Genomic DNA, 27,777 nt, shown 5'->3' with positions numbered 1-27,777 from the left:
GCGACGGGGCAGGTTGGCTTTATATAAGAATGGGCCCTGCCATGGTAGTGCCGAAACCCCTGCTCGCTGGAAAATCGTAATTATGCCCCCGCCAGGACTGCTGTCCCGGCCTTTGCCCCTGAACCAGATAAAAAACAATAAAACGCGTAGCAACACAGGTTCGATTCCCCGGGTCCGCTCTTAGAAATCTCTGGGTATTAAGCACGTTATCATTAACCAATTACAATTTCTGCTTCTGCGAGAAAGAACAAGCCTAAGACCAGAATTCCATTCAGTCTCCACGGGGGACAGTAATGTGATGTTGGTGTGGTGGCCTTTTCCCTCCCCAATTAAGGGGAGTGGGCAGTGTTCGCCCAATCAGGGGCGCTGATTGGTTGTAAGGAAAGCTGGGAGTTGGAAGGAGGAAATGGAGTGAAGAGCTAATATTTCCACAGCTTTAACACCCTCTTGTCTGTATCTACCTACTCCTTACTGCTTGTGTTGCGATTAGGATCAATGAAACAAACTTTCCAGACCTCTATGAACATGACCCTGCATATAAACGTTGCATATATTTTGCTAAGAAAGGTCGTGGAAGGGTTGGGAGTGGAAGGGTTGGGATGGCAAGGGCGGTTGGGCGAGGGTGGTATTCTGGTCAACACTGGCAGGGCGAAGGATACGGGATATAGCAAAATGAACCACTAGATTGAGAGTGACAGGATTTTCTAATTCCTGAAGTCATTTTATTCCATCAGTACAAAAATATATGTATGTATAAGCATATCAATATAATTCTACAATGCTGTTAAAACACTTTCAACACCAATTTTATATAATATTGGACTCACACAATTTCTCCGTCATTCACTCGCATATACACAACAACTCTCCAATTTCTTGTGTAAATGGAACCTAATATCATACAATTTTTAAGACAAATACCTGGGCAACATATTCGGACCCTTTTCTTAATACAGGTGTCAATTTCCGTTTGTTCATGTTACAAACAGTTTTTCTGGTCGACACGTGTTTCGGTCATATATGCTGGGCACTAGCAATCTTGCCCATCTGCTGTTGTAGACCTTCATCAGGACATAAAGCGAAGATCATGTTATGTCTTGCCTCTTAGAGCTGGAGTGAGCCACATCATCTCTGTGTCCTAATATTCGGAGATATGGAAGATGTAGTGGGATTAATCCCTCGTAGGTACCGCAGATCTAACCTATTCGGTCTGGTCAATTGTACACTTGGACACCGTTTTCATATCCAATTATTATTCTCCTCTGGATTAATACATGTATTCTCATCCCGCAGCAAATGTATATGTTGATTGAGTATGTATCCCGTATACAGGGTGATTGTGGGGTGGATTCCTTTTGCCTGACTTAGATTTTTCACTTCGTCTCTCAGTTCTGTTTTGTTTTTTGTTCTTTTTCTTTTACTCTTGATCTATAGTGTAGGCACTCAGTTTGCTTATGGGCTCCTAATTATGTAATCAACGGGTGAAAAACGGGACGCGTGCCCTCTGTAACCACGGCTCTCGGCTACCTCCACGTGTAGCACTGGAAAGCATAAGCTTGCCATGGATCCGTCGAAGGCTTCTGGTGCCTGCAACCTGCTCGCTTAGCACCGCTGCTGCTGGAACCGAAAGCAGCATTACTTGTACTGAACCAGGGACTCCTGTCCTGCTTAATCTTCACATGCTAATGGGATTGGGATCTGGGGCCAGAGGATGTTGCTACCAATACACTGCTCGGGAACCAAAATGCCCTGCACCAAAGTGCAGCTGCAGGCCTCAAATCCTCAAAGATATGTACCCCCTACCATAACTTCACATTTATTCAGAACCCCAATTAAAAACTCAAGACAATTTGAAAAATACAATTCTGTGGCAAATTATTCATTAGGCACTAATAAAATGTGTTTGCCAAAATACTTTATTTTCAATTAAAGCAAAATGGGGTGCGTTTGTAGATTGTAAATGCATTGCGTCATGTACAAAAGCCGATTGCAGTTTGACATGCATGCACAATATTTAGAAAACAGAGTTCTATATGTTGAAAAGCATGCCATTCAATTGTTTCTTATTCCTGTGTCTTTCAAAGATTTCATTCTTTCTGCAAATTGGGGTAGAAAATTCTCTGACATTTATGGTGCTAATTAGAAGGGCCACAGCTGCTGTGCTTCAAAGAAATCGTGAGCGACTCGCCCAAATGATCTCTCGACTACCTGAGATGTCGAGATAGGCGGCAACCTCCCTCCACGGCCACTATTCATGGCTATCAGTATAACATTTCACTCAATGTCTCCTGCCTGAATACACAGTACAACACAAATTATGATGCAGCCACACATCTACCTGAACTATGTCCAGGGCAGTGAAGATAGATGCTGCTTGAATGAAATCCATGCAATATGTCTGCCCCTTATCAAATAGATTGTTCATAACTGGCATCCCACTATTGTACAATACTTGCTAACACTTGAAGGCAAGCGTCCCCAAAAGGCATTACCCTCCCCGCAATGAGAGGCAGTAACGGACACGCCCCAAGAGGGAATGAGGCCAAGACCAAGTGCGGGTAAATGTAAAAGGTTCTTTATCTAATCAAATGGGGCATGCAAAGGACTCTGCAAGCTCCGAGAGCGCTCTGTCTGACAATAGCAAAGACAGTCTTATTTATTACAAAATTTCGTCATAAACACCTACACACTATAGGGGGCACATATTCTTGGGGATTGGGGGGCGTCGACTAACTATAGGTGGAGTTGTGACGAGCAGCTCCATGATTGGTGGACATCAACGTGGTGCCAACGTGGGGCGGATAGGTCAGCTGGGATCATCGGGGTGGGGCTGCCAGGCCAGGCGCAGACAGTGTTGTTGATGGACGGGTGCCCTGACATTCTGGCCTTGTGGCCACACACACAACATTCATTTGTTTAGATAATTCCGGGTGTCCTGTAAATCCTTCAATAGGTTACTCTAAAGGTTAATAAGACACAAGCGGAATACATCTAATGTGAAGCTTTACCAATACATCAAGACACTGTTACTTCTGACCTGTTGACCGGGTGTCATAAACTTAGGGGTCTGGTCTGAGGGCATGAGGTGAGCTGCACTGTCATTCTGGTCTCGTTAGATGTAGTGAAGAATTACTTTATGATGTGTTAGTACAGGGTTGGATATCTGCTCTCCGAGGCCCATTAACTTGGGTTGAACCGGAGTACCAATAGATAAGCAAGGGTGTACCTCTGGCAAATACTTGAAGCGGGTCCAGCAGAATGGGGGGAGTTGAGGCTGTGCTGCTCGCACACCAGCTTGGCCTGGCGTGCCTTGGTGGGAGGGGAGGGGAGATGGCCTTGGGTTTATGTGTGTGAGCAATTCTCTATGCTTGGGCTGCACACTATGTAGAACAAGGAAATGATTAATAAAGTTAGTGATATTAAAGCAGTCACACATTTCTACTGTCTATACATTTGTGTATTATTTTATATTTATCTACAACAATTTGGTAGTATCTCCTATATCACTAACCATCGAACAACTATATTTTAGCAGTTTCACACAGTAGTAGCTGAATAACACATGAGGTCGCATTAGGGTTGGTGGTGTACTCAGGAGCATAGAAGCAATACATTCAGAGGCGATATTACATTCTCATTTAAACGTGTCCCTCTGTGCAGCACACATATGCTTGCAGTAATGCTTTTTCTGACTTCCTTTGTACTTGGCAGCATTCGTTAGCTAGCACTAGGTGGTCTGTACCAATTTCTTTTCATTAAGTAGTCCAGGCACACAGTACCGTGTATGAGCTGAGGCCATGCTTACTTTACCACGACTTATGACGTTCTTCCCATCCCCAAAACATTGCTGCGTATAACTAATATAATAACCCTTATGAATCGTTTGGCTTCAGAGGGTTGTTGAACATCGAGGGGGGTTAATGTGCGGAGGGTGGTGGTACCATATGGTTTACGTGTTAGGGGTTAGATGCGGGGTCGAGGCTTGTTCTATTGGGATGGTTTTCTGTTATTTTCCAGACTTGAACCTCGAGTCGGGTCACTTCGGGGACAGTGATGTACTGCGGAAGGTAAATGATACAGTGTTTGTTCTGATACTTGTTCGTGTCTGGTTGCTTGTGAGAACGGGCCTTCAGCGGATCTGCCCTGATGTGGAGGCGTCGGGGAAGGGCATGGCCCTCTGTGAGTGGGGGCCAAGCTGCAGCATTCGCAGGCAGGCTGTCTCATTGGGATTCGGGTCGCTGGTATGTAAAATGAGTCCTGATGCTTTTCAAAATGGTGTCCATGGTTCGTTACAGTACAATTCGATCAGTCCCGTGTGTCGATCAGTAGTCACCCCATCACCTGGGCCCTGGTGACAGGGGGGCCCCTGACGAGCCATGAACCTCTCGTAGGTAGGGCTTGTCGGGGAGGGCGGGGGTCTTCTGGACCTGTCCTCCCATACACACTTGATTTGGACACCTTTCAATGTGAAGATATATTTCGTGGATTTGTATTAAAAATGTGATCTGATGGCACAGTAACCTATTTCCACAGCCCACAGAACAAGGGGTACACATTCAACTCCTTCGACATGGTGTGCGTCTGTCCAAAACCATGCTCACAGAGCATAATACAAGATATGTGCGCTAGGGGCACTGACGTACAGACCTAGAAAACAAATCTTTATGGTTTCTCTATTTGTTTCTGGCAAGGAGTGCAGAAACTGTTAGTAGTCCCTCAAAGACAGCTACGAACACATTTTCAAAACTATATTTTATAGCTCCTGGTCAGAAGAGATGGCTCCTAATCGGAATAAAATCCTGATACCCAGGAGCTACTGCCATCTCCTGCTCCATGAATCCCAATGTTGACCCCTGTTGTATATGATATGAAGGTATACCAACAGAGTCTTAATTTTCAGTAAACATTGACCTACCCTATTGACCAAGCAGGGGGTGGCTAGTGCATGATTGCAGAATTTGTAATTTTCTACTCTTAACATATTATATCCATACTGAGTCAGGAGGTATGTGGTGCATTTTAGAGGTATGTATGTATATATATATATATATATATATATATATATATATATATATATATATATATATATATAAAGGCAAGGTTTCAGTCTATATAGAAATGGGTATTTGTACCCAGAACTCGATGCTGTAGATCTACTTGGAGGCAATCTTAGCGTTTTGACCACAAATTAATACTTTATAAGCACCATCTAGCAAAAAACATAAAGGGAATTAAATGCACATGCTTCCCGATACGTGCAGTACAATTTAAAGCCATCTAAGATGGACACTTCTAACATGTGACATCATCCATTGATTACAAAATAAAAATATGATTTAAAAATAGTGACCGTGGCGAATAAACACACGCTGATCGCTCTTCTTAGCAGGGGATCGTTCCTCAAAATGAAGGCGAGTGGGGTGTATGTTTCTAATATTAGTTATTTTACATACAAAGAACCATTACCTTTTGGGAATTGTCAGGCTACTGATGTATATCCAATATTAAGGGTGGTAGCTATACTGGATAATGGGTTTTTTACAAAAGTTCATTCTGACAAAGGACACCAGGAATAGTAATAATTGGATAATAGTTAGTTGTATACAATACACAACGCAATGCGATATATAACCATCAAAACAACTAGAAGAGGAACGGTATAACCCTAGTAACTAAATGAACCTGAAACGTCTAGATACACGTTGCCCTCCTCTTAATTCGGACATGACAGACCGTGTATGTATATCTGCACATTGTACCAAACGCAATATTAGTAGAATACAAGGGACCATTGTAATTCAGACTCAATATGGTGGATGTTGTGTATGCATATTGTTTCAGGATCGAGTGAATTATACCATATACGTTCAATGAAGCCATCTCACTATGACATCATTTACAACCATTAAGAAAATAAGGTGAGTGTGCATATGGCCTCAAAATCACAACTTTAGGAAACATTAAAGACCAAGGATATATGCATGTACCCAGAGTGCCACAATTTGAGGACATTGGCTTTATTTGGGATATAATGGGCACTGACGAATACAAATAATTAAATGTTGGATAATGGACAATAATGCTAACAAGCATGATTAATAACATTTCGGAGTTGGGTAACTGGGGCCTATTAATCACATAAATAGGCACTACGTATTGCCAATCGAATATATGGATCGGTATGCATGGGCTACCACACCGTCTGACTGAATATCACAAGAGGCAATGGAAGTTCAAACCTGGTATATAATTTGGAATTTTAATGTACATTGATTTCTATTTTCTTATATCCCTCTCCCTAAGTTCACCAGAAATACTAGTGATGTTAGCAGTTCCTTCACCCACTCTGTCTGATACTGCAGTGTCTCTTTGCTGCTTGCCATCAGTAAGATGTCCAGATATATAATCATTTGAATCCCCTTCTCTCTGTTCTGGGTCTCTGATGTAAAGTAACGCATCATCAGCGAACAGTGAGATGATCTCGGGCGGCCCAAAAGCCGTATACTGATGCGCGTGTGTTTTTGTCGCTTTAAATAAGCCAGGGGTTCCATGATAACTGCAAAGATGAATGGGGAGAGCAGTATAATTTAATATATATCAGTGAAATTGCCAGTTTAGCTCAGATCTTAAGTTTAGCCTGGAGGTGTTGCATGTATTCAGCATAATTATCTGCATACAAAGTACGCTGTTTTCTAGAGATCCTTATGCTCAAGTATTTGAACTGGAAATCCACCCAGCGGGACCCTTGCATGTCGGGCATTGGAAGCGCAGCTTCTGTGAGGGGGAACAACTTGGATTTATTGACACTATATAGCCTGAGTACTTGGAGAATGTATGCACTTTGTCCATCAATGGGTCTAGGTTTACCTCCTAATCACCAATATATATAATAAGGTGTCATCGGTGTACGGTGATATGACCTGTAGTGACCCTGACATATGTATCCCCTATGCCCATGCTTGGCCCATATTACTGCTGCAAGATGGTTGGTGCACAGTAAAGGAGGTAGAGGACACCCCTGGCGCATCCCTCCTGTATAACACCACATTTCATGACCACATGGAGTTGGTCCGCACACTGGCCGTGGGACGGGAGTAGAGTAGTTTCACACAACTGTGGAAGTAAGCCTCGAATTTATAGGGCTGCAGGACCCACATTACGTATTTCCAGGACACAGAATCAAAGAGAATGACACTGAGAGACGGGTGCAGCTAACGCTACACCAATGGACCACCTTTTGGTTGCCATGCAGAGTGGCTTTGCTGCTGTAACCGTGAAATTTGATGATATTGTTGCTAAGATTAGCTCCCTGCGCTCCAAGACGGACAAGGAAAGTGGGCACATTCCTGATGCCGAGGCCAGGATCAGCGGCACAGAGGACAAGGCTGTGCAATATGATCATGCCATAGCCGGCTTGAAGAAGGACCTAGCGACAGTCCGGATGAGGTGCGATGACTTGGAGTCACGCTCCTGGAGCAATAATGGCCACATTGTCAGGGTGCCTGAAAATGCAGTGAAGGGGACTATGGAGCAGTTTATCTGTCAACTAGTATTGGAGGGCAGCACAGGAGCCGGGGAGGGGCATGGGTGAAGGGCCCAGAGAATACTTCTTCAGAGTGAAGAACAAATCCACACCTTTCAAAAATGAAATCCGATGTTCTGGCAGCACAGTACAGTGAAGGAAATGAGTTGTTTGCTAAAATATAAACACTAGTAATAGTCTAGGAAACTGTACCTTCTGTTTCTTTCTATTCTCTGCTGCTGAGGGCTTTTCAATATAATCATATGTTTGCGTTTATTGCCTCTAGCATTCCCATGCATCTTCTGTAAATTATATCTGTGAATGCCATAAGAGGGGTCCCTGGTCAAAGAAAAAGGCATTCAATCTGTTGTACCCCTGAGCATTGCTGCTATTGACCTAAAAGGCAAATATATGTGATAGCCTTCAATGGGGGTCCTGAAGAAACCTCAGTAAGGCTCTTTTTGAATTTTATCCCAGCTGTGGTGAGGAATGTTGGCAAAACAATAAGCTGCATTATGTGCCCTGTCATTTCACCTCCCATTTCAGTGTTAAAAGCAGGGCTCTGATACGAATTTCTCCCTACTTGGAATCAAATAATTTTTTTGAGGGAGTAAGATCATAATTAGCTTTGGCAGTAGGGATATTTCATGCTTATTAAAATGTTCTTTCCTCTTGACATTGTGCAGTACTATTATTAGAGCTCCTACCTATGCCACTGCTCTGCTGGTCACTGATTCAAATGCATATCTGTGGCACCTTGTGGGCAGAAGCAGGGGGACAGCTCCTATGTGTTCTTGCTTTCCCGTTTTTGTTGGCCAAATTTTCCTGTTTTTAGATAGTACAAATTGATGTTTATATGCCTTTTAGCTGTAAGGCTTGTTTTGAGTAAATGTTGTCACAACTCAACTCACAGGACAACATAATGTGGATAGTAAGCAGAGACACAGGAATTCTGATCATATTCTGTGGTGTAGCTATTCTGATGCAATTATTGTCCTTGCACAACTAGAGGCATGTTCCCCTGGCCCTTGAATTATTTCATTAAAGTGGCACATGAACTCCTATTGCATGTATTATTACACACTCCTTTTAGTTGCCATTATTCCTTTTGCAAAAATGTGATCCTATCTGAATTCCTTGACAACTAAATCCGGATAAGCAATATTTGTTTTTGTAATAAACTAGTGTTTAATTTCAATGGCATTAAAACACTTTCTGCATTGTCTTTGGGCGTTGTCGAGAAATGAATAGCCACAACTAAACTTATTGTTTATCCTGAGGATACAAAGTTTTTTCTGTGCATACAGATTTTCTTCTCTGCACTGGAGTACTTTTGGTAGGTACTATGGCATATCTTGAAGTCTTGTACTGGTTGATAAGCTCTCCATATAATCACATATAACATATTTTTTTAGCCTATATGTTTGGAAAAAACGTTGTATGATGCACCTTTGACACTGATTTGTAAAGAATTGCAGTGGTTAGGAATGGGACGTACCCTTCCAAACTCTTCAGAGATGGCAGCTCACGAAGTATGCATTCTCACAAAGTGGCTTACCTCATTATTAAGTTGCACACATGGAAAGTAAAGTGTGCACAAAAGCTAACCATTCCCGCACTTAGGGAAAAATAATTAGAGAGAACATTGGTCTTGTGTAAGGTTTATTGAACCTGTACCATGGACCTACAACTTGGTTGAGTTGTTTCACACAATACAACTGTGTTTCATGGTATTATTTTGGGTATGGTTGGATAACCAACGTTTTGTGTCCCTACTGCAGTTTTTGTTTTATTGCTTGTCCAGCCAATGTGTGAATTTGGTGCTTGTGAAAGGTGGCATGAGTAAATTGTCTCACATACTGCTATTTTGGCTATTCAAGTGGTATTGCCTCACTCACCCTCTCTGATACCACACATCCGAAGTTGGTTCCTGTTGCTCCCTGTGATTTCCCCTCCATTCTCCTTTCCACCATCTGGGCCTGCTCTCATGTGCTCTTTGCTCTCTTCAGGTACCCGGCGGCTGCCAGCACAGGACGCCATGGTTGATTACTACGATATTCTGAACGTGCCACGGAAGGCTACTCAGGATGACATCAAGAGAGCGTAAGTCTATCTACTGCTTCCTCTCTGTGGTACTTCATGGCCGGTTTCTGCTGCATTAAAGTGCCATGCAGTGTTTCTGTACTATTCTGATGGAGGCAAGACCATGACTCAACTCTCGTGCTTCTATCCCATCCTACGTTAAGCTAATGCCTTCATCCTTCCCTTCATTCCTCTTTCACTCCACTCCTTTTTTATATTTTCTCAGACATGTATGTCATTCATACAATGTGGTTCATTTTGGGAAGATTGCCCTTGCTTTCTGAGGGTAAAACTGACACCTGTTTTATGTGGAGTTTGTCTGTATTGTGTGACAGATGGAGCTCACTGCTGGAGGGCGAAAAAGCCCTTCTACAGTATTGTTTGTTCTTTGGGCAAAAAGGGACACCCTGTTTGGGAAAACCTCTATTGTGAGCTGCACTTTGATTGTTAGTAGTTGGGCAAGGATTACTAGTTTAAGGGACAAAGTTTACCAAAAGGCTTGCACAAACTGGCCTCTGCCATTCTCACACTAATGCACCGGGAGATGCCCTGGCAAGGAATGAAAGGGGCATAGTTCAAAAAAGTTGACCAAATACCACTCACCATAAGAGTACCCACAAGGCTATCCTCCTTACTGCCCATCTGGACGACCTTTATTTTGTAGATTTAACTTGTTTCCTTTTTTTTCTTTTTTTTTTTTTTAAATACCTCTGACTCTGTGCTGATGGGCCCAAGTATAGTTCTGGAAGCAACTCAAGACCTTCCTTTTTGCTTCCGCTTTCTCTTCCTCTCCTCTGCTGATGCACCTGACTGCTTGGCGCACTGGTCATCCTCTGAACTCGGGCCCAGGCTCCTGCATGTCCAGTTGCCCTGTCACTTCCTCCGGGCTCGCAAGCATTTAAGGGTCTGTATCTACAAGCCTACAGTCCCTTATCTCTGCACCTATGAGTCACCCACTGGCTGCACTTGTGAGTTAACTGTACTTCCCCTCCCCATTTCCCTCCCCCCTGGCACTTGCCCTCTTCCGCACATGTGGCGTGATCTGAAAGACACAAGGCCCAGTAAGATTGTTGTTTTGTCCTCCCTTGTTTTCCTCTTCTTGGTCTTGTCGTGCCTAGAAACACGTGTGTACAGGCGCGTTATGAATGCCACATCATATCATATAGCATAGTGCCCACTCGTGTTGCAATTCGTTGATAGTGCTAGCTTACTGTGAGAGTGAAAACTGCTTTACCAAGTTAACCTCTTTTGGTTCTCAATGTCCACACTCCTTCCATCCTGCTTGCAAACAGCACACCCACCTCTGTTCTCTGGTGTCCACTAGATCGTTGAGACTTGAACCTGCCTGTTCTCCATCCTTGTTTTAAATGCACAAACATAGAGTGCTAGAAGCCAAGATACTAGTTAGTCCAATAAAACTAACAATCAATAGCACATGGGTCTTTCCCATGAATTTCCTGATGAGGTGACGTGTTGTTTTGAATGCTAGTAGCTACAAATAGTAGTTGGCTTTATTTGGGCTATTTTCTGTACAGCCTGCTGTGCGGTTTCTATTTAAAATAACCAGTTCTGGGTCTGTATCTCTGGCCAGCTGAGTGCGTCTTTCCCATACCACTTTCCCCTTATCCTTGTAGGTCATTTCAGTGTTTTGTGTTTGGGTATGCTGCTCCAATCTGGATTAAGACCCGTTTTATGTGCCAAGTGCCCCCACATTTATTATTTATCTATTGATTGTATTATTTAAGCCAATAATTTTACTGGAATTTGGTGCTCCTTTTTTAAAAATGTGTATTTTTATTTTTATTTTAAGAGCTACATTTCCTTGCAAATTAGTATGGTAGCAGAGTCTACTGTCCCTAATCAGAGTGTGGAAGCTGCTTCCGGGTGCACTAGGTGATATTGCTGCATTGGATAAAGCATGCACCCATAGAACTACAAGTTATATTGATACAGAGCACTTGGATATTCCCCCCCCCTTCCCCCCCCACCTCTCCATCACACAAAATCTTAGGTGATGCAGAAAATGGCAGATGTGTAAACTGTTACAGGTTGGAGTAAGGAAGTGAACTTCAAGTGTCCCATTATAGAACATGTTGCCATGGTTTTTTCATCTGTCCAAAATTGATTCTTTAGAAACAAGTTAGATGCCATGTTTATGCACTACATGCACCTGCACTGACAAGGCAATAGGGTTGTCTTGGTCTCTGCTTCCTGCAAATAATCTTATATGCTCTACTGCCATCATAAGTGCATCCTCGTAAGGCCAGGAACTTCCATCATCTGTTGGAGATGCCATCCCCAAAAGGCAGCACTTTTGGATGTTTTTCTTTCCGATCACCCCCTTTCGCCCCTCGGTTCTTCGAAACATGGCTCAGCGCACATGCCCTCCATATAATCTGGATAGGCACATGGGCTTCTCTGCATGCCTTTTTATAAAATATGTGCATTGCATGTTTGTCTGGCTAAGAGATGCTTAAGGGTATTGCTCGCTACACACCTTGGCATTCCTGGATGTTTCCTCCTCCTCCTTGTTTGTTGTAATGCGGAATTTGACACAGACAGGTTGAGGCACATTTATGTCCAGCTTTTTGCTTTGTGTTGTAAAGCGCCATTTCGGGCCATCTCCCAGGCTGGCACAGTCATCCCATCAGTATGAGGTAAGGGAAGTACCAAGGATTGAAGAGCCACTGTGGACACTTATTGGTTACAGCTCGCCTGTTGGGTATTTGAATACCTTTGCATTGATCACATTCACCCAAAATTAGTCCTAGTCCCTGAACTGCCCAATAGACTACTCTTTAGTGAGGTCTCAAGCTGCAGAAGGTCCCTTTGGCCAGTGGGAAGTCCAAGTACTACTTCCTGCCTAACGTACCTAAGAGAGGGGGAAGGGCCCTCAGGCAGACTGGAGTGGGAGGGGCGAATGAGAAGGGGCCTGCCATTTGCTTTCTGGTCGGTGGAGGAAGAGCATGGTGCTAGCCTACTGACCGTGCAGTAGTGTACTAGAGCCCGGACAGCAGGTGCGAGCATATCGCTCCACTTACAATTAAAAGGCATGGCAAATGTAGGTCTGAAGAATGTTTAACAAGTCTGCTTCTGGAACTAAGCACTGTACCCAAAGAGCCGCCTGCTATCTAACCCTGATAGCCCGAAGGGACACCTGCCATCTAACCTCCATGGCTAGTTTTAATTAAGATGAATGGTCTGGCCTAATAAAAAAGCTTTGAGAAATGGCCCTGTGGCAACATGTGCTGGTTGATATTTGTATAGATAAACCACAATTTGAGCACAAATTACCTTTTGAAATCTGAAGAATAACTTTAGCAAAAGAGCAGCACAGTAATAATTACGGAGTGCAAGCCAGCCTCGGCTAGGATTATTTTGAGTTTAGATTTACTACAAATTTATACGTGAGCAGATCGCCCTTTTCATTGAGTAGCCTCTGCAACACCGCTTTTTCAGGCAAAATTACCTTCTGATATCGTACATCTGTTCCTTATGTGTATCTGTATTGTAGTGGATTTATAAAGTACGCCAACATAGCTGGGAAGCAACGTCGTACTGTTCAAAGAGGATGCTCCCTGGTGGTTACAAGTAGTGTGCAGGGGTGGCGACGGAGCTGGAACAGGTAGAGGACCTGCGTCGGAGGGTTTGGGAGATTTGAGAGGGCAAGGAATGGGGCTGACTGGAGGAATTGCCAAGATGGCCTACCGGTCCTCCCTGAAGTGTAGGATGGAGGAGGGCACCCAATCTTATCTGCATTGGGAATTTCTTCCAGAGAAAGGGTGCATAGCAGGAAAAGACCTTTAGGATGATCAGAAGCAAGATGGAGCAATGTTCCTCTAGGCGCGAGGTGGGTGGTAGGGAAGCCCATTAAATGAGTGACATACCTGATGAGTGTAAGAGGGTGTTTGGGTGCAGGAGTTGAGTCCTGTTGACCTGTAAGCAACATAATGCCTGTAGTACGTCTGGGAAGATAGGAAGTGCCCTGTTATGCATGTTTGTGTTGCTCTGATGATTCACACTTTGGTCCCTCCTACCTTACCTCCATTTGCCCCTCTTGAATGTAGTAGTGACGAGAAGAGTTGTCGTTACTTTCCAGGTACAGGAAACAGGCCCTGAAATGGCACCCAGATAAGAACCCAGAAAACAAGGAGCAGGCTGAAAAGAGGTTTAAAGAAGTCGCAGAAGCCTATGAAGTCCTCTCGGATGGTAAGCCTTTGTGGTTGCCCACCTGGTCACCTCTTTCTCTATCTCTCTCTCTTTTATTCTGTTCATGTGTAGCCCTTGTGTGTAGTGCTGTTTCCTCCCTCTGATGCTGCTGACCTACAGCCTAATGCTGGGTTAAGTGCCTTGCGATCATTCAAAAATGACCCCATTTATCCGATATGCAGAAGTGCCCTATATTTGGTACTTGATATTGGTGCATTGTTAGAGTAAACCATAACCTTTTTCTCCAAATCCTGGAAGGATCTCTGCAAACTTACAGTTTTCTCTGTGCCTTGCTTCATCCTTTCGCTTGCTAGGTCCAGGTGTATTTGCATTTCTTTGTTCTGGTTTCGCCCGTGGTGGCCTTCCCCAGGATAGACTGTGAAGCTATTTTCTTCTCTTTAACACTGGCCTGAAGATTCCAAGCTAGAGTGCTTGAAAAACGGCTCTAAATTCTGCTGCACTCATATGCAGAATATGGGTCAATAAAGTGGACGCCTGCACAATATAACCTCTGGCATGCGATCCTGGGAAAGGTTTCATGGTGTGTGTCAACACTGGCCTTGCTGAAAGGGGTGCACCCTTTTTTTTAAATACAATCTTTTGAGGGGATCCTGCACCCGCAATGCCCCTTTTACTAGCTAAGGACAGAGGGACCGCTCCTTTGAAGTGGAGTGTTTTATTTATGCTATAAAGCAAAGGTAAACCATACATCCAGTGGTAGTAAAAAGATCTAGTCAGTGCGATCAGTTGGGATTTTTGTGGCTCACTTTTCCCCTTCTCAATCTTTAGTATCGAAATCCTACTGTCACAACCTGTTCATTCCTTCATTAAGACTTTCAAAACGTTCATCCACCCAGTGCTTACGTCTCTCCAGTGTTTGGTGGCGAGAGGATAGGTTCAGTATGTCTGAAAACCTGCTATTTGATCTAGTAGAAAATAGCGGCTTCAGTGTGCATTATATTTGTGTTAGCTGTGCAATGCTGTCGGGTGCCAACATCCAACCCCGATTTATTTCAGATTTGGAAATAAATATGTCTGACTAAAATGGAATCTTACAAAACAGAATTAACCTTTTAACTGTAGTTTCCCTCACCACAAGAAACCGGTCCATATGTGGCCCAGCATTTCACTGGAAGGAATCCCTCCCGTTCTTACTTTAAAATCCTACGGTTTCAGTACACACACACCAATCTCTTGTTCATGAACCACATCAGCAAATCGTACCAAGCAGCTTAGTATCAACTGGCCCTACTGCAAGAACAAGGGAATGTGCCACCTTCATGCTGACCCTACACTTTTCCCGCATGGCACATTATGAAAGTGAGAACCGATTTTAGTAAATTCAGAAGCATTCGAACGTGAATCCTGCCTGCAGGTATCCTTGCCTAAAGGGGTGGTGTCTGGATGCCTGGGTATAGGAGTACTGCCTACGGACTGGTAGTTTTCAACCATAGAACTCAAACCCGCTCAAATAAAAGTTTGAAAGGGAGTCTGTAGGGGTAGGACACAACTCTGGTTATAAAGCGAAGTATTGAAGGTGAGTAATAAATAATGCGCTGTGTATATATTTAGAATTGAGGTGGAAAGTCCCCTTCTATTGGGTATCCAGTCAAAATATCTGAAACAAAAAAAAAGTGGTAAATTTCAGAGTGGACAAAAACACTGAAAAGCACAGGGACCATTGAATACATAAATAAAGTGTAGTGGGGTAAAGGGGTTGCAATGGGTCAGGATGGGGTTTAAGGGTTAGACAGGATGCTTGGGAGTCCAAATAAAAAAAATAATCAATGGCTTTCTGTCTTTTTTCCACAATAAAATGTACCACTTGGCAATTGTGGCCGGTAAGATCACACATAACCCTTCTATTGTTGGCTAGTAGCTTGCAACTTGAAATCTTCACATGTGTGTTCCAATTGGCGTATGATGTTGGAAGGCCTGTTATTAGTGTCCCATTTTTCACTTCAGGAACAGCGTGTGTGCCTATTTAACTGTGTAAACAAGTGGTGTGTAATTGGTATATGTGCATATTTTGCATTACTTGGATTACAATAATTTTGGACTTTAATCCTAGTGTTTTCTTTATAAATAGTATATTTTTATATGCACCTGTGTGGACATTCTGTTTGTTGTTGCCCTCTGGTAACTGTATCTGCTATCACACCTGTGTTCTGCATACTACTCACACTTGATGCCAAGTGTGCAAAGCCCTTGCAGGTCCTCTAGGTTGGCTTTCTAGAATACAACACTTGTGTTCTGAAAAAACACGTAGTCTGTCCGTCCACGGTACAGGTAAGCCTAAGGATGCACCTATCTCAGTTTAGGAAGGTGTCCTGACGCCCTAAGTACAGGGTTGGGAGATTCCCATCTTTCACCATCCCATTGTGACCTCTCCCTGATCTATAACATCTAGCCAAATGTCTTTTCCTACCACTCTCTGCATTCTAAATGTACTGACCTGCATTCCTTGTCCATTGCTAAATATGGGTATCACCACACCTGAAGCATCTCTTGGTACTGTAAGACTGGTCATCCCCTTTCATACTATGTGTGTGTGTGCGCTCCTAATTCTATAATTTATACATCATATAATGAGTTGATATCGCATGTGCTGTTCATGACAGTGTCCACATTTGCACTTCAAGGCATGCCCTCTCAGCGGGATCACAAATTCATGTATGGTTTTTCTTTTCTTTTGATCCCAAAATGATGAGCCAAAATGTTCTTCTCCTTCACTTCAAAATATTTGTCTATTTTTGTGTCAAATGTATCCATTAGCAGGTACAGAGGTACTCCCTCTGCTTGCACGTTTTATTTGCTGCAATTTCGCTTTTTTTCCATTTGATTTTACTTCTGCTAGTTCCTTGAATAGTCATGGCTGCTCTTTGTGCTGTGGCAGGTGACTGGACGCCATCATGTTTTAAAGTTTGTTTCCTTGTATCCCGCTCTGCAGCAGGAGGGTTCCTGGACTCCTACACTCCAGGTGTGTCCACTGTTGCGTTGTTCTATTTGTTTTCTACCGGCACGCAGACAACTGAGACTCTCTTCATTGTCTTACCCATTGGGTTGACAGGATTGGCTCCTGTGAAACAATCTGTGATTTCAGCACCTCTCTGCCCGGAAGCGCAGCTGGCGGGTGGGACTTGTGCCAAAGCTGCACTAAATTGAAGCCCATCTGTTCTCATCCAGGCTGGGGAACGGATTGGATGAGTATGTGGAGTTCAACATATTTTTCTGCATGGTGCCCTTCGCTAAGCACGGTTTCCTACTGGGGTTTCAGTGGGTATGCTGGCCTCTTGTACTGTTTCCCAACCTCAAAGTCTGCTTCAGTGTGTACTGTTGAATGTTCGTTCTCTCGTGTCTCACTCGGACCAATGTTACGATCTACTGGACGACAGTCGTGTAGATTTTGCATTTATCATGGAACCATGGTTCTGTGGATCTTATGGCCCGGTAGTTGCCCACCTACTTCACCCTCGTTTTAACACCTTATACATTTATCATGCTTCTGCTCATCCTGGCGGCGGTATTGCTGCTATATTCAGCGATTGGTTCCCAGGGAGCATTTTATTGTTGGATTGTGTTATTGAAATGGAACCTTTTGTTTGTCTGTTTCACTCTTCCCCTTCCTCAACTGTGCATATACTGTTGGAGAAACCTGAGGATGTTCTCACTCCTAAACCCCCTGGATCCTCTTCTCAGGTGAATTAACAAGGGGGTTCCTGGGAGTCGCCCTGCCAGACATTCCCTCAGGTGGCCAGGGAAAGGCCATCACTCTTGGATCCTGACCCTGGGGGTGGAGAAGCGAGGGAGGATCTATCGGAGGCAGGCCTTACCTTTTAGAGGTCCTGTGCGGATTGTGTTCGAAGAGGTATGGCCTGTCTCCTCTAGCAGCCACGCTGCTGTCTGAAGTGAACAGAACAGCCTAGTGGCCACGCGAAAAGGCAGCTTGAATGGAGGAAAAGGAAAATTGAAAAGAAGGGGGGAAAAAAACCCCCAGCTGGAGCAGCAGATAAATTGAAGGCTAGTCAGTTTCCAGAACGTCCAAGGACAGTAGAATAACGGAACTCAGCGGGCCAGGATTTAAAGGTAGAATGAAGTGTGCAGGCTCCAGGGCAGCAGGTTAAGTAGGAGAACCAGAACAAAGGTAAGAGCCAGGAAGGGAGTAAGCAAGCAGCAGCGAGAACAGAAAAACAAGGGGAAAACAGCATCCGGACCAGGGAACGAGCATTGTAGCAATCTGGTAAGAGAAGCTGATTGCAGTGCATCGCTTACCTGGAAACCGGCGTTCTTATTTTGCCGGCGCTACGCACCATCTTGGATTTCTGCATCATCACGCAGAGTGACGTTGGATGTCTGCGCCATCTTGAGAAGGGCCAAAGTCCAGCATAGTGTTGCCAAAGCGACGTGTACGCTTGCAGCTGCCATACCCGGGAGCGGCAGTGAGGGAACGTTGCAGGATCACCTGGGTGGAGGGTCCTTAAGAATTGGAAGTGGGGTGCACTCAGTTGAGACATGGTATCCCCCTTTTCCTGTTCATGAATAACCTAACCTTTCCCCAACCTTTATGGGTTACTATAAAGCAGATCCCCTCATTTCCCCACATGTGACACTTGACAGCACTGAGACGAAGAAGATTGATTGAGTAGTGAGCACTATACCATTTCACCCCTCTGATTAATGGGACCTGTCCAACTCTAGCGACACTTCGTCCCAGTACTAAAGTCAGGCAGTCCCAATTGAGAGAGTACACCTGCAACCTGTTTACTGGTTGCAGGTGTATAGAATGACATACAGAGAACACCAAAAAGAGCAACCGGGGGCCTGTGGGGGAGACACCAGCAGTGGACCCTTGAAGAAAGGAGGCAGCCGTGGTGGGACTGAAGAAGGAGCCAGGGTGCCGGCATATTCCCCCAGAGGGCTTGCGGGACCCATGAAGAGTGGGCCGCATCATTTGCCGCATGATCTCCATGACCCATGACCCTGAGCGAACAGCAGGAGCTGCAGGAAAGCCAGGAGAAGAAATGACGCTGTCTGCATCCGTGAAGCGGCATTTAGATTGCCGGCATCCAGAGGGAAGCACCTGGCAGATGAGCTGGCTGTAGTGTTGACTTCCCGGCTTTCAAAAATGCACAGGAAGCAGCGTGAGCTGCAGAGAGGAGACACCTGAGGCTGGTGACCGGGGTCACTCCGTGATACTAAGCAACACAGATGCATATTGAATCCCGAACTGGATGAAAACTTTAAAACTAAGCAAAATAAATCCCTATTGAACTGTGATGCTTGGACCTTGGTTAAGGGACCCCAAAGGATTGTTTGGAATCATATTGCCTTGAACTGGAGAAAGGTCATCTTGGTCACTTTAGTGGTACTTTCTTTTACTTGGGGAAGGGGAGCTGAAATAGAGCTGGAAGCTGGAAGAAGATCAGAACTTTTTTTTGTTAATTTACCACCACCGTTCTTTCCGGACCAGCTGATTAAGAGTCCTGCAGGAGGGAGGTGCCACTCCCGCCAGGTCTGACCTGGTGGGTGTAACACCACCCGCCTGCAGGAGGACATGGAAACACCGGCTCTGTCATAGACGGAGCCGGTGTTTCCATGGTCCCCATCCCCATGGAGTCCCCTGGGCATCCAAGGGAATGGGGATTTACCGATTTCCGCCTCTGCAATTACAGGGTCACCGGGGTTGTAATGCCCCGGTGATTCCGGCAATCACAGAGGAGGAATGGTAATACGAGTCTGGCGGTAACCTGCCGGAATTTCCGACACGGTTACCGCCGGACTCGTAATGAGGCCCTATTTCTTTTATTATTGACATCCCTACACACTGTTTAGCATTTAGTTGCAAGGACAGGGAGGGGTTTTGAACACAGACAGACTTTTAAGTTGAAATCTTTGGCTCAGATTTTCCTTAGTTTCATCCTGGTAGGGAAATCCCACCTTAGCATAGGGTAAGTTAGGCCTTCCACCAGCCTGTCATTTGATTTAATAAAGTATTTTATTTTGAACTTTGCGGTGTCTTCATGGTTTAACGCCCCTCCATCCTGTGATAATGACACTTTTTAGTGAGGCTTTCACTCAACTAGCAGCTGACCTTCAACTCCGCCACACCACTGTTTTGGATAGTAGGTGTTTTTTATTTTTTTTTATTTTAAAAAAGAATGATTTCTCTGTTGTTGCGGCAGTTAGGTCTGCAGAGGTTATGGATCAGCTTGGTCCCACTTATCAACAAGGCAATACCCTGGATCTAATTTTCACTGACCGGTCGTAAATTTGAGTGGTTTCTGTAACCCCCATATGTTGGACGACCACTTCCTTATTGCATTCTCCTGTAAGGTGGATAATACCTTCACGCGCATCAACCTATTAGTCACTCTGTCTGGAATTGGCGGACAGTCCCATGTGATTTATTCTCTAGCCTACTAGAAACTCTTTGTGCAGTGTGATGAATCCATAATGATTACCTCCATAAACCTGGCCTGGGATCCGCTGCAAAGCTTTCTACTTCACATCGTGCCCAACAGATCCCTAGAGGCTTAAGAATTGAGCTGGAACCTACCCTGTGTAAAGAGAACCCTGAATTTGTGAAAAGATGGTGATTGATTCTAAATAAATGTTCTCTTGACTTGATACTGCTCATTATAGAGGAATTGGCTAAATCATTACACTCTATTGAAGTCCTGCTTTATACCAATTGTGACGAAAGAAGAAATATCAATATTAGAAGATATTTATCAGAAATTTGACAGTTACACACAGGAAATTGAGTCTAAAAAAGTAAGAAAATTCAGAAGTAATGCACTCGACTGCCAACTGGACATTGTATATTCCTGGAAAAAATACTATCATCTAAGAGATAATCAATCAAGAGCACTAAACCCCAACTTTACAAGATTACCACGGAAACCCAATTCCGGAACATCTTCTTCAGGTGTATCCAGTGCAGAGGTTGAGATAGACCAACCCTCTACAAGCTTTGATTACCCAGAGGAAGGTGGGCAAGTCCCATCGCTACAAAGCAAGACAACCAAAGTATCTGGAGTGTTGCAACTGAAACCTCTTTTTCTCAAAAGAGACCGGCTACAAGAAGTAAGAAGAAAAAATCATTCAAGGAAGGTACAATTTCCTCCGAAGAAGACCCAGTGGTCAATGTCTCATCCATACCACTTGACTCAACTCCAGAAGAAAAAATTACAGAAAGGTGTTTCTTTTATCCCTCACTACAATAGCTCTTTACTGAAAGAAAAATTGATTTCTTCCGTATATTTAGAAAGAGGAAATTGAAATTTTTCTTTGAAACAATAGAACAAGATTTCCTTGTAGAAAGTGGATATGTATTGAATGACTTTTATAAAATCAAGTTTAATTTATAAAAAACAGTGGAGTCATTTTACACACCGTGAACAGCAAGCCTGGAATCACTTATGGACGAATCCAGATATTATACGTAAGCCAGCTGACAAAGATGGAGCCTTGGTAATTCTGGATCTGGTCAAATACAAGCAAGAAATAGAAAATCAGTTATGCGATACAGACACCTAAATGCAAATTAACTTTGATCCAACCGAGCAAGTTAAGTCACTTATCCAGACAGTACTGGATGAAGCTGAGGGGAATTAATGTATAAATCATCACACAAAGGCCAATCTAACCAACGCATACCGGATAATGCTGGTTCTGTATATTTACCTAAAATTCACAAATATTTGATTAATCCTCCTGGACGTCCAATAATTGCGGCTGCTAGCAGTCTATTGGAACCCTAGCTAAATACATTGACCTTGTAATCCGGCCATTAGTACAGACGACTAAGTCCTACCTCAGGGATACTAATGACTTTTTGCTGAAGATCCAAAAGCTTGAATTCGAGGCGGGTAAAGGCATCCTGTTTATGATGGATGCGACCAGTCTATACACAAACATCAATCACCGGTATGGAATCGAAGCAATAGAGTGGCTACTTTTGGCAACATCTAAATGTCCTGCAGACAAGACCTTTGCCCTGAAGTTATTAATGATTGTATTGAGTAAGAACTTTTTCAGGTTTGAAGACCGCTATTTTATTCTGATAGCAGAGACCTCAGTGGGCGCAGCAGTGGCATCTAGCTATGCCAATGCATATATGGCACAGTTAGAACATGAATACATCTTGAACAATGACTGTTGGATGAATTATCTGAAATGCTATTATCGTTTATATAGATGATATTTTTGGCATATGGACAGGGACAACACAAGAACTAGAGTAATTATTTGATTATGCAAATCAAACAACCCCAAGAATAAAGTTCACTGAGAAACAGTGTCTATCCATACTAGAATTCCTTGACGTGGAAGTTTATGTTCAAGACAATCATTTGAACACTACAGTATATTCTTAACCAACAGAAGCGAACCGCTTTTTATTGGCTTCCAGGTTTTACCCTAAAATCACAATTGAAAGCATTCCATTTAGCCAATTTCTGAGGTACATACGAATAATCTCAGACAACCAACAATATGTTGAAAAATCATGTGAATTATCGAACATTTCCCAGAAAAGAGGTTGTTCTACAGATATCATTCAGCAAGCTTCCTAAAAGTAAGTGAAATTCAAAGGTCAACCAGTCCAGTACAAAAAGAAAAGGCTACCACCTCCAAATTTGTATTTGTGACCACCTACTCACTTCAGAGTTGTCAAATCAAACATTCTAAAATCAAACTTGAACATCTTACATCTTGACCCTACCTTAGTGAAGATATTCGCGAGTGTTGTTACAAAAAATCCTATCCATCAGGGACCTGGTGATTAGAGCTGACATCAGGGTTTCAAAAAAGAAACCCCTTGTCCTCCAGGGGCACATTACCATGTACTAATTGCCAATACTGTAACAATGCCATAAAAGGACAGACAATAAATCATCCCTACACAGATAAACCAATAATATTAAAACATACCTCGAGCCTGCCAATATGAAAGATAGAAGATGTGGGAGCTTATAGAACTACTATAACAGCTAGAACCAATGCTTGAAATACTCACATTACGTAATCAACAACTACCACTACAGTAGTATGTTAATTTCCAAAGTGGTTATTCTCCTCTTCCACAACAAGTAGGACTATGCAGAGTGGAATGAGCCAGATTTCTAGGCAGAGAACGTACTTATAAGGAGAATGTGAGAACATGTAGACTATTATGTGACCTGCTGAATTTTGGAGGAAATGTATGGACAATATACTGTAACAGAACAATATAACCAACAACAAGGGACTTTAATTAATTACACTTGGTTTAAACTATCATATACCTTTGCTACTTGTGATATATCAAAGTGAAGTGAGAATGGTTGACATTGATGGATTAATAATTATGTTCATATCTGTTTTCACCAGACAATGATTCAGTATACTTACATTTTTCTTACATTATGAAGATGCACTAGACTTGAGCCACTCTATATCTAGAGAGAACTGAGCGAGAGCATCCATTTACATGCACGAACAGACTCCCATGTTCAGATTAACCAATACCGTCACTTCAAAGTGGATTCATACATTGGAAGACTATGACCTGCATTCAAGCAATAATATCCCCCAAGATGGCCACTTGCATGTTAACAGATTCACGAGCAGCAAGCTACGTGATGCTCTTTAATTGTTGAATATTCAAACACACAGAACGATGCGATCACGTGACCACTGTTACTTGCGGCAGCGTGTACACGCATCACGTGATTTCCCGCAATTTATGGCATTCATGGCACGGGAGGCTACTTGTTTGCTGCTACTCCCGCCCGCGCTTTGCGGCCTCTATTTCCTTTACTGGAGCAGACCAGGTAATACAGTTAACAGGACATTCTAAATGCGAGACTTTATTTTGTAGAGTGATCATAGTTTAATGAGTGAATTGTATGATTCACTTTTCAGGGATCACAAGGGGGAAGACAGTCAAATAATACAACTGCACTGGATGCCTAATACCAAAGCCATCAGTAAGTGTATACTACCTTCACTCCTTTCGGAACACTTTCTCTGATCAATGATCCTGGAGTAATTTTTGAACTGAACATGCAATACTAGTTTGACTCGATAGGGAGATCAGAACAGGGACATCACAAAATCAGATCCCAAAGGGGTCCCCTCCCCTCCCACAACCCATCACCCTTGCCAACGACATCCAACAGACACCATTCTGGTGTGAGCTACGATATACATGAATACCAGGTCAGTTTTCTTCTTTATTGACAACAAAGCTGTAATTTGCAAGTAGATGGCATAGCTGATGGTACATGCTCTATAACGTAGAACTAAAATAGAATTTGAATTCACAGCACCTGAAGAAGAGAGTTTAACTCGAAACGCGTAGTGATAGGAAAGCTTTTAACAGGACTATTTACCAACCTTTGTCCAGAATCACTTTTGGAAGATACTTCAACATTGGACTCGGATGATTCGTAGAGGTTTCCTTTAACCCAATGAACTAACATATGATTATTCTTGTGAACTAATTAAATTGTGCGATGAACTGTAAATCGATCAGTGTATGAACACTGTGGTGATATCTATCAATGAATTATGAGATGTAATTTGTGATATTATGATGCACTTAGTCAAATGTTGACAAATACTATGATTTGACGAAGTTAGTACCTTTGATTGAATTATGAACACACATAATTAGGATTAAATGGATTAGACCTTCCTTTGTACTCTAAACGGTTAATGAATTCTGTTTGAAATATCATTTTAAGGACTGTTCCCCATATGAGTGCACTGCTATTTGTCTGATTAACTTCAGATGACACACCTCATGTTCTTTTCTGTTTAACTGTATCCCCTTTGCCAGGGATAACTTTAGCAGTTGCACCTGAAATAGGTTAGAAGAAATAATTTAAACTTTTGTGAATATTGAATACATTTATTTATCCTTCTCATGTGGCCAGGGAAGGACAGACTCTTTCTGATCCCGACCTTGGGAGGGGTCGGTGGGGGGGGGGCGGGTGTTAGCGGTCTGCAGAAGGATCACATGGGGTGTGAGCGGGGGGTAGGGGAGAAACAGGGCAGGAAGACTAGGGAAACCCCTCTGTTTACTTTTCCTTGCAATCCCACACTTTTAAGGTCTCTTTGCCAAACAGCAAATGTTACAAAACCTAATTTTGTTGGGGACTACAAGTACCATAATCCCATAAGTACTGCGACGAGGAAGAGGGCTGAAGAGCAATGTAGTAGCAGTAGTCGGGCAATTAGGCCTGATAGCCCACACCTGAGGGAAGCCGAGTGGCTTAAAAAGCCCCCTCAGGTGCAGGCCATTAGAAACAGATGGAACTGTAGCTGGAGTGTGCAGCAGCAGTAGAAGCAGGAACAACAAAGCGCAGTGTTGGCAATCCAGGAAGAAGGGGGAGAACCGAAGGGATGCAGGGACTTTGATTCATCAGATTTCAACTGCTTGTCCTGTGAGGGTCTTGTTCCCCAAAAACTCTGAGGTGGAAGGTGTGAAGGAAAATTGCTTTTCCCCATGTGGACCTAATTGCAGAGATTGCGCAGCGGGAAGTGTGCCGCAGACCGTGGCCAGTGGGTGCTGTGAAGCTGTGGGTCTCAGAAGCGAGGAAAACTCCTTATGTGTGGCCATACCGGAGACGCCCGTCAACAAGGAAGGCTGTGGGTCCAAATGGAATCCAGAAATCACAGAAGTCCTGCAACACGTGAAGGAAGGAATACAGAAGCCGGTGGGTCTAACCGAGCGTTCTGACTCCTTGCGCGAATACTGCCGGCTACTGTATCCAGAAATCCAATCGCTCGTGTAGGAGCAAAAGCAATGCTAAACGGACCGATGATTGTTTAACAATGGCATCCTTGAAATGTAGCACTCACATATAGCGAATAACCGGTTTTTCACTCGCGTAGGAAAGGAACTCAGTGAAACTTTGTCTAACTTTACTTTTGTGAAAGCGCATAAAGGAGTGGACGCGTGTGCTTAATAAAGATTCTGAGAGGAAGAGTGATCTCTGAATCTTTACCAAAGAGGTTAAATAAACTTCACAATAGAAGCTAAGTAATTGAACCGTATCATTACAATTTGGAAAGAGCAAGCATTGTCAAAGTCAAGAGTGAACAAGGTGTTTCTCCAATTGGAGCGAAAACTGCATTTCCCGGTGCTAACGAATGGTGTAAGAATTGCCGTGAGCCAAACAAAATACCAGCATTGCCCATGCCAAGAGTGTGCAAACATTACCTGCAGCCAAGAGACTGACAACAAAGCTTCTGGGTAAATTATCCTGGCTGGAAGAAATCGAGAGGTAAACGCAAGGTTGGGGAAGGAGAAGCTTGCTACTTGTAATTGTTCTTTGAAGCTGGTATATCCCACTTTGTCAAAGCCAATAGGAAGAAGAGAGAAGTGTATCCTACAGGCAATTTTGGGTTGTGGTTCTTGCAGACAGACTAGTGGTAAAGAGACATTCCCTCTGAAAAGGGAATATTCAGAGGAAGAAGGCCTTGCTTACTTGAAGGTATTGAATTACCACAAAGTGAATCTTGTCATGTCTGAAAACTGTTTAAAGTCACAAAGTACTGAAGCTGTGGCTGTGCTTTTGGTTTGTCCGTAGATTTTGATACTTCAGTAGCACAATTAAAGGTGGAGGAGTAGACCCTCATGGTGAAATCCTGCAGAAGTTACTCTAAGTTGACAGTGGCTAAGATTAAAGTAGAAGTGCTGTTCAATCATCCTGCCAAAGATGCAAACTGTGATTCTTACTATTCTAAATAAAGACTTACTAAGTATTGACCAAAGCTGTGTTTAATTAACATTACAAAGTTGTGTCCCTTTGAACCTAACAAAGAACTGTGGTGTTTCTTCGTGGACAAATTGAAGTTGTGGCAAAGCATCTTGGCTGGAAATAACATTGATACTATTTGATACTCCTTTTGACCTGTTGAAGGAGCCAATAACTGATTTAAGACTTTATTTCAAACCCGGATTTTCTTGTTCCTTTTTGTTAAACACGGGAACTAAAAATTACCTTGTAAAACCTGGGGAACGGGAGTTCATCCAGGTTACCAAGACAAACTGTGAATACTATTGTTGATGGTCTTATGAATTGCCATATATTTTTGTTTTTGATGTTTAAGAGTGAGGGACCAATATCCTGTGTTCGAGTGTTTTCCTTTAGTTTTGATAGGCAGGGAAATACTAGTCAGAGTAGGGACAGTGTGGCGTTTGATGAAAAGTATACGTTAATTAAATGACAAAGTTTGAGAAATCATCTCAAAGCGATCTGACTCACATTTCTGACCCCTCACAGCACATTATTCGTCTCTTGATCTTGAGGCTATCTCGCAAGCTTTTACTACCATTGCTGATGCTTTCGCCTCTCTTAAGGTGGTGAAATTGAAGGGCCGGGTATCTCGACTCTGGTTTAGTGACCATCTATGGGCCCTCTGCCTCCAGAAAATGCAAGCGAAACGCAAATGGCGTCTCCATTATCTTCCCGAAGCCAAACTGACTCTGCTGCGCATTTCTGCGCGGTACCACCAAGCAGTATTTGAAGTGAAACTTTTTTTACCTCCTCCCACCAGGTGGAATCCTCTCAGAACCAACCTTGTGTGTTATTTAAGTTGATTCGCTCTCTATCATCTATTCCTGGGGAAACGGTCTGGGCTTCTACATTTTTATGATTTGCTTTCTGTGTACTTTGTGGGCAAAATTGAGCAAATTTGTGAAGACATTTGGCCTTCTAGCTTGTGGTCACCCCAACATTGGCTGGAGGTAACTGCTGCTGCGCTGGGCCCTGTTTGGGATTTTTCCCCCATGTTTATCACCAGTGAAATCATAATGGCCACTAATAGGCTGAAGTCAGCCTCTCCTAGGGATGCTATCCCTTTGTCCTAAAGGAGGTTATCAATTGCCCCATTGGTTGCGCAAGCAGTGAATGCTTCATTTAACACGGGCCAGACTCCAGCCTCTCTTAAGCACGCTTTGGTGATTCCCT

General features: G+C 43.3%; 1 protein-coding gene across 7 annotated transcripts in view; it reads left to right on the top strand.

Annotated features, from left to right (window-relative positions):
* The window catches only part of DNAJB2 (DnaJ heat shock protein family (Hsp40) member B2), a 628,983-nt gene that overhangs the window by 93,610 nt on the left and 507,596 nt on the right, over positions 1-27,777 (top strand). For all 7 annotated transcript variants that reach the window (XM_069616895.1, XM_069616890.1, XM_069616892.1 and 4 more), the window contains exons 2-3: positions 9,532-9,625; positions 13,704-13,813. In XM_069616895.1, the coding sequence (XP_069472996.1) occupies positions 9,561-9,625; positions 13,704-13,813 (175 nt within the window). In that variant the 5' untranslated portion in view covers positions 9,532-9,560. The remainder of the gene's footprint in view (positions 1-9,531; positions 9,626-13,703; positions 13,814-27,777) is intronic.

The sequence above is a fragment of the Ambystoma mexicanum genome, chromosome 9, assembly GCF_040938575.1.
Source record: "Ambystoma mexicanum isolate Mex_15411 chromosome 9, UKY_AmexF1_1, whole genome shotgun sequence".
NCBI lineage: Eukaryota > Metazoa > Chordata > Amphibia > Caudata > Ambystomatidae > Ambystoma > Ambystoma mexicanum.
This window is presented reverse-complemented; position numbering and strand designations above follow the sequence as displayed.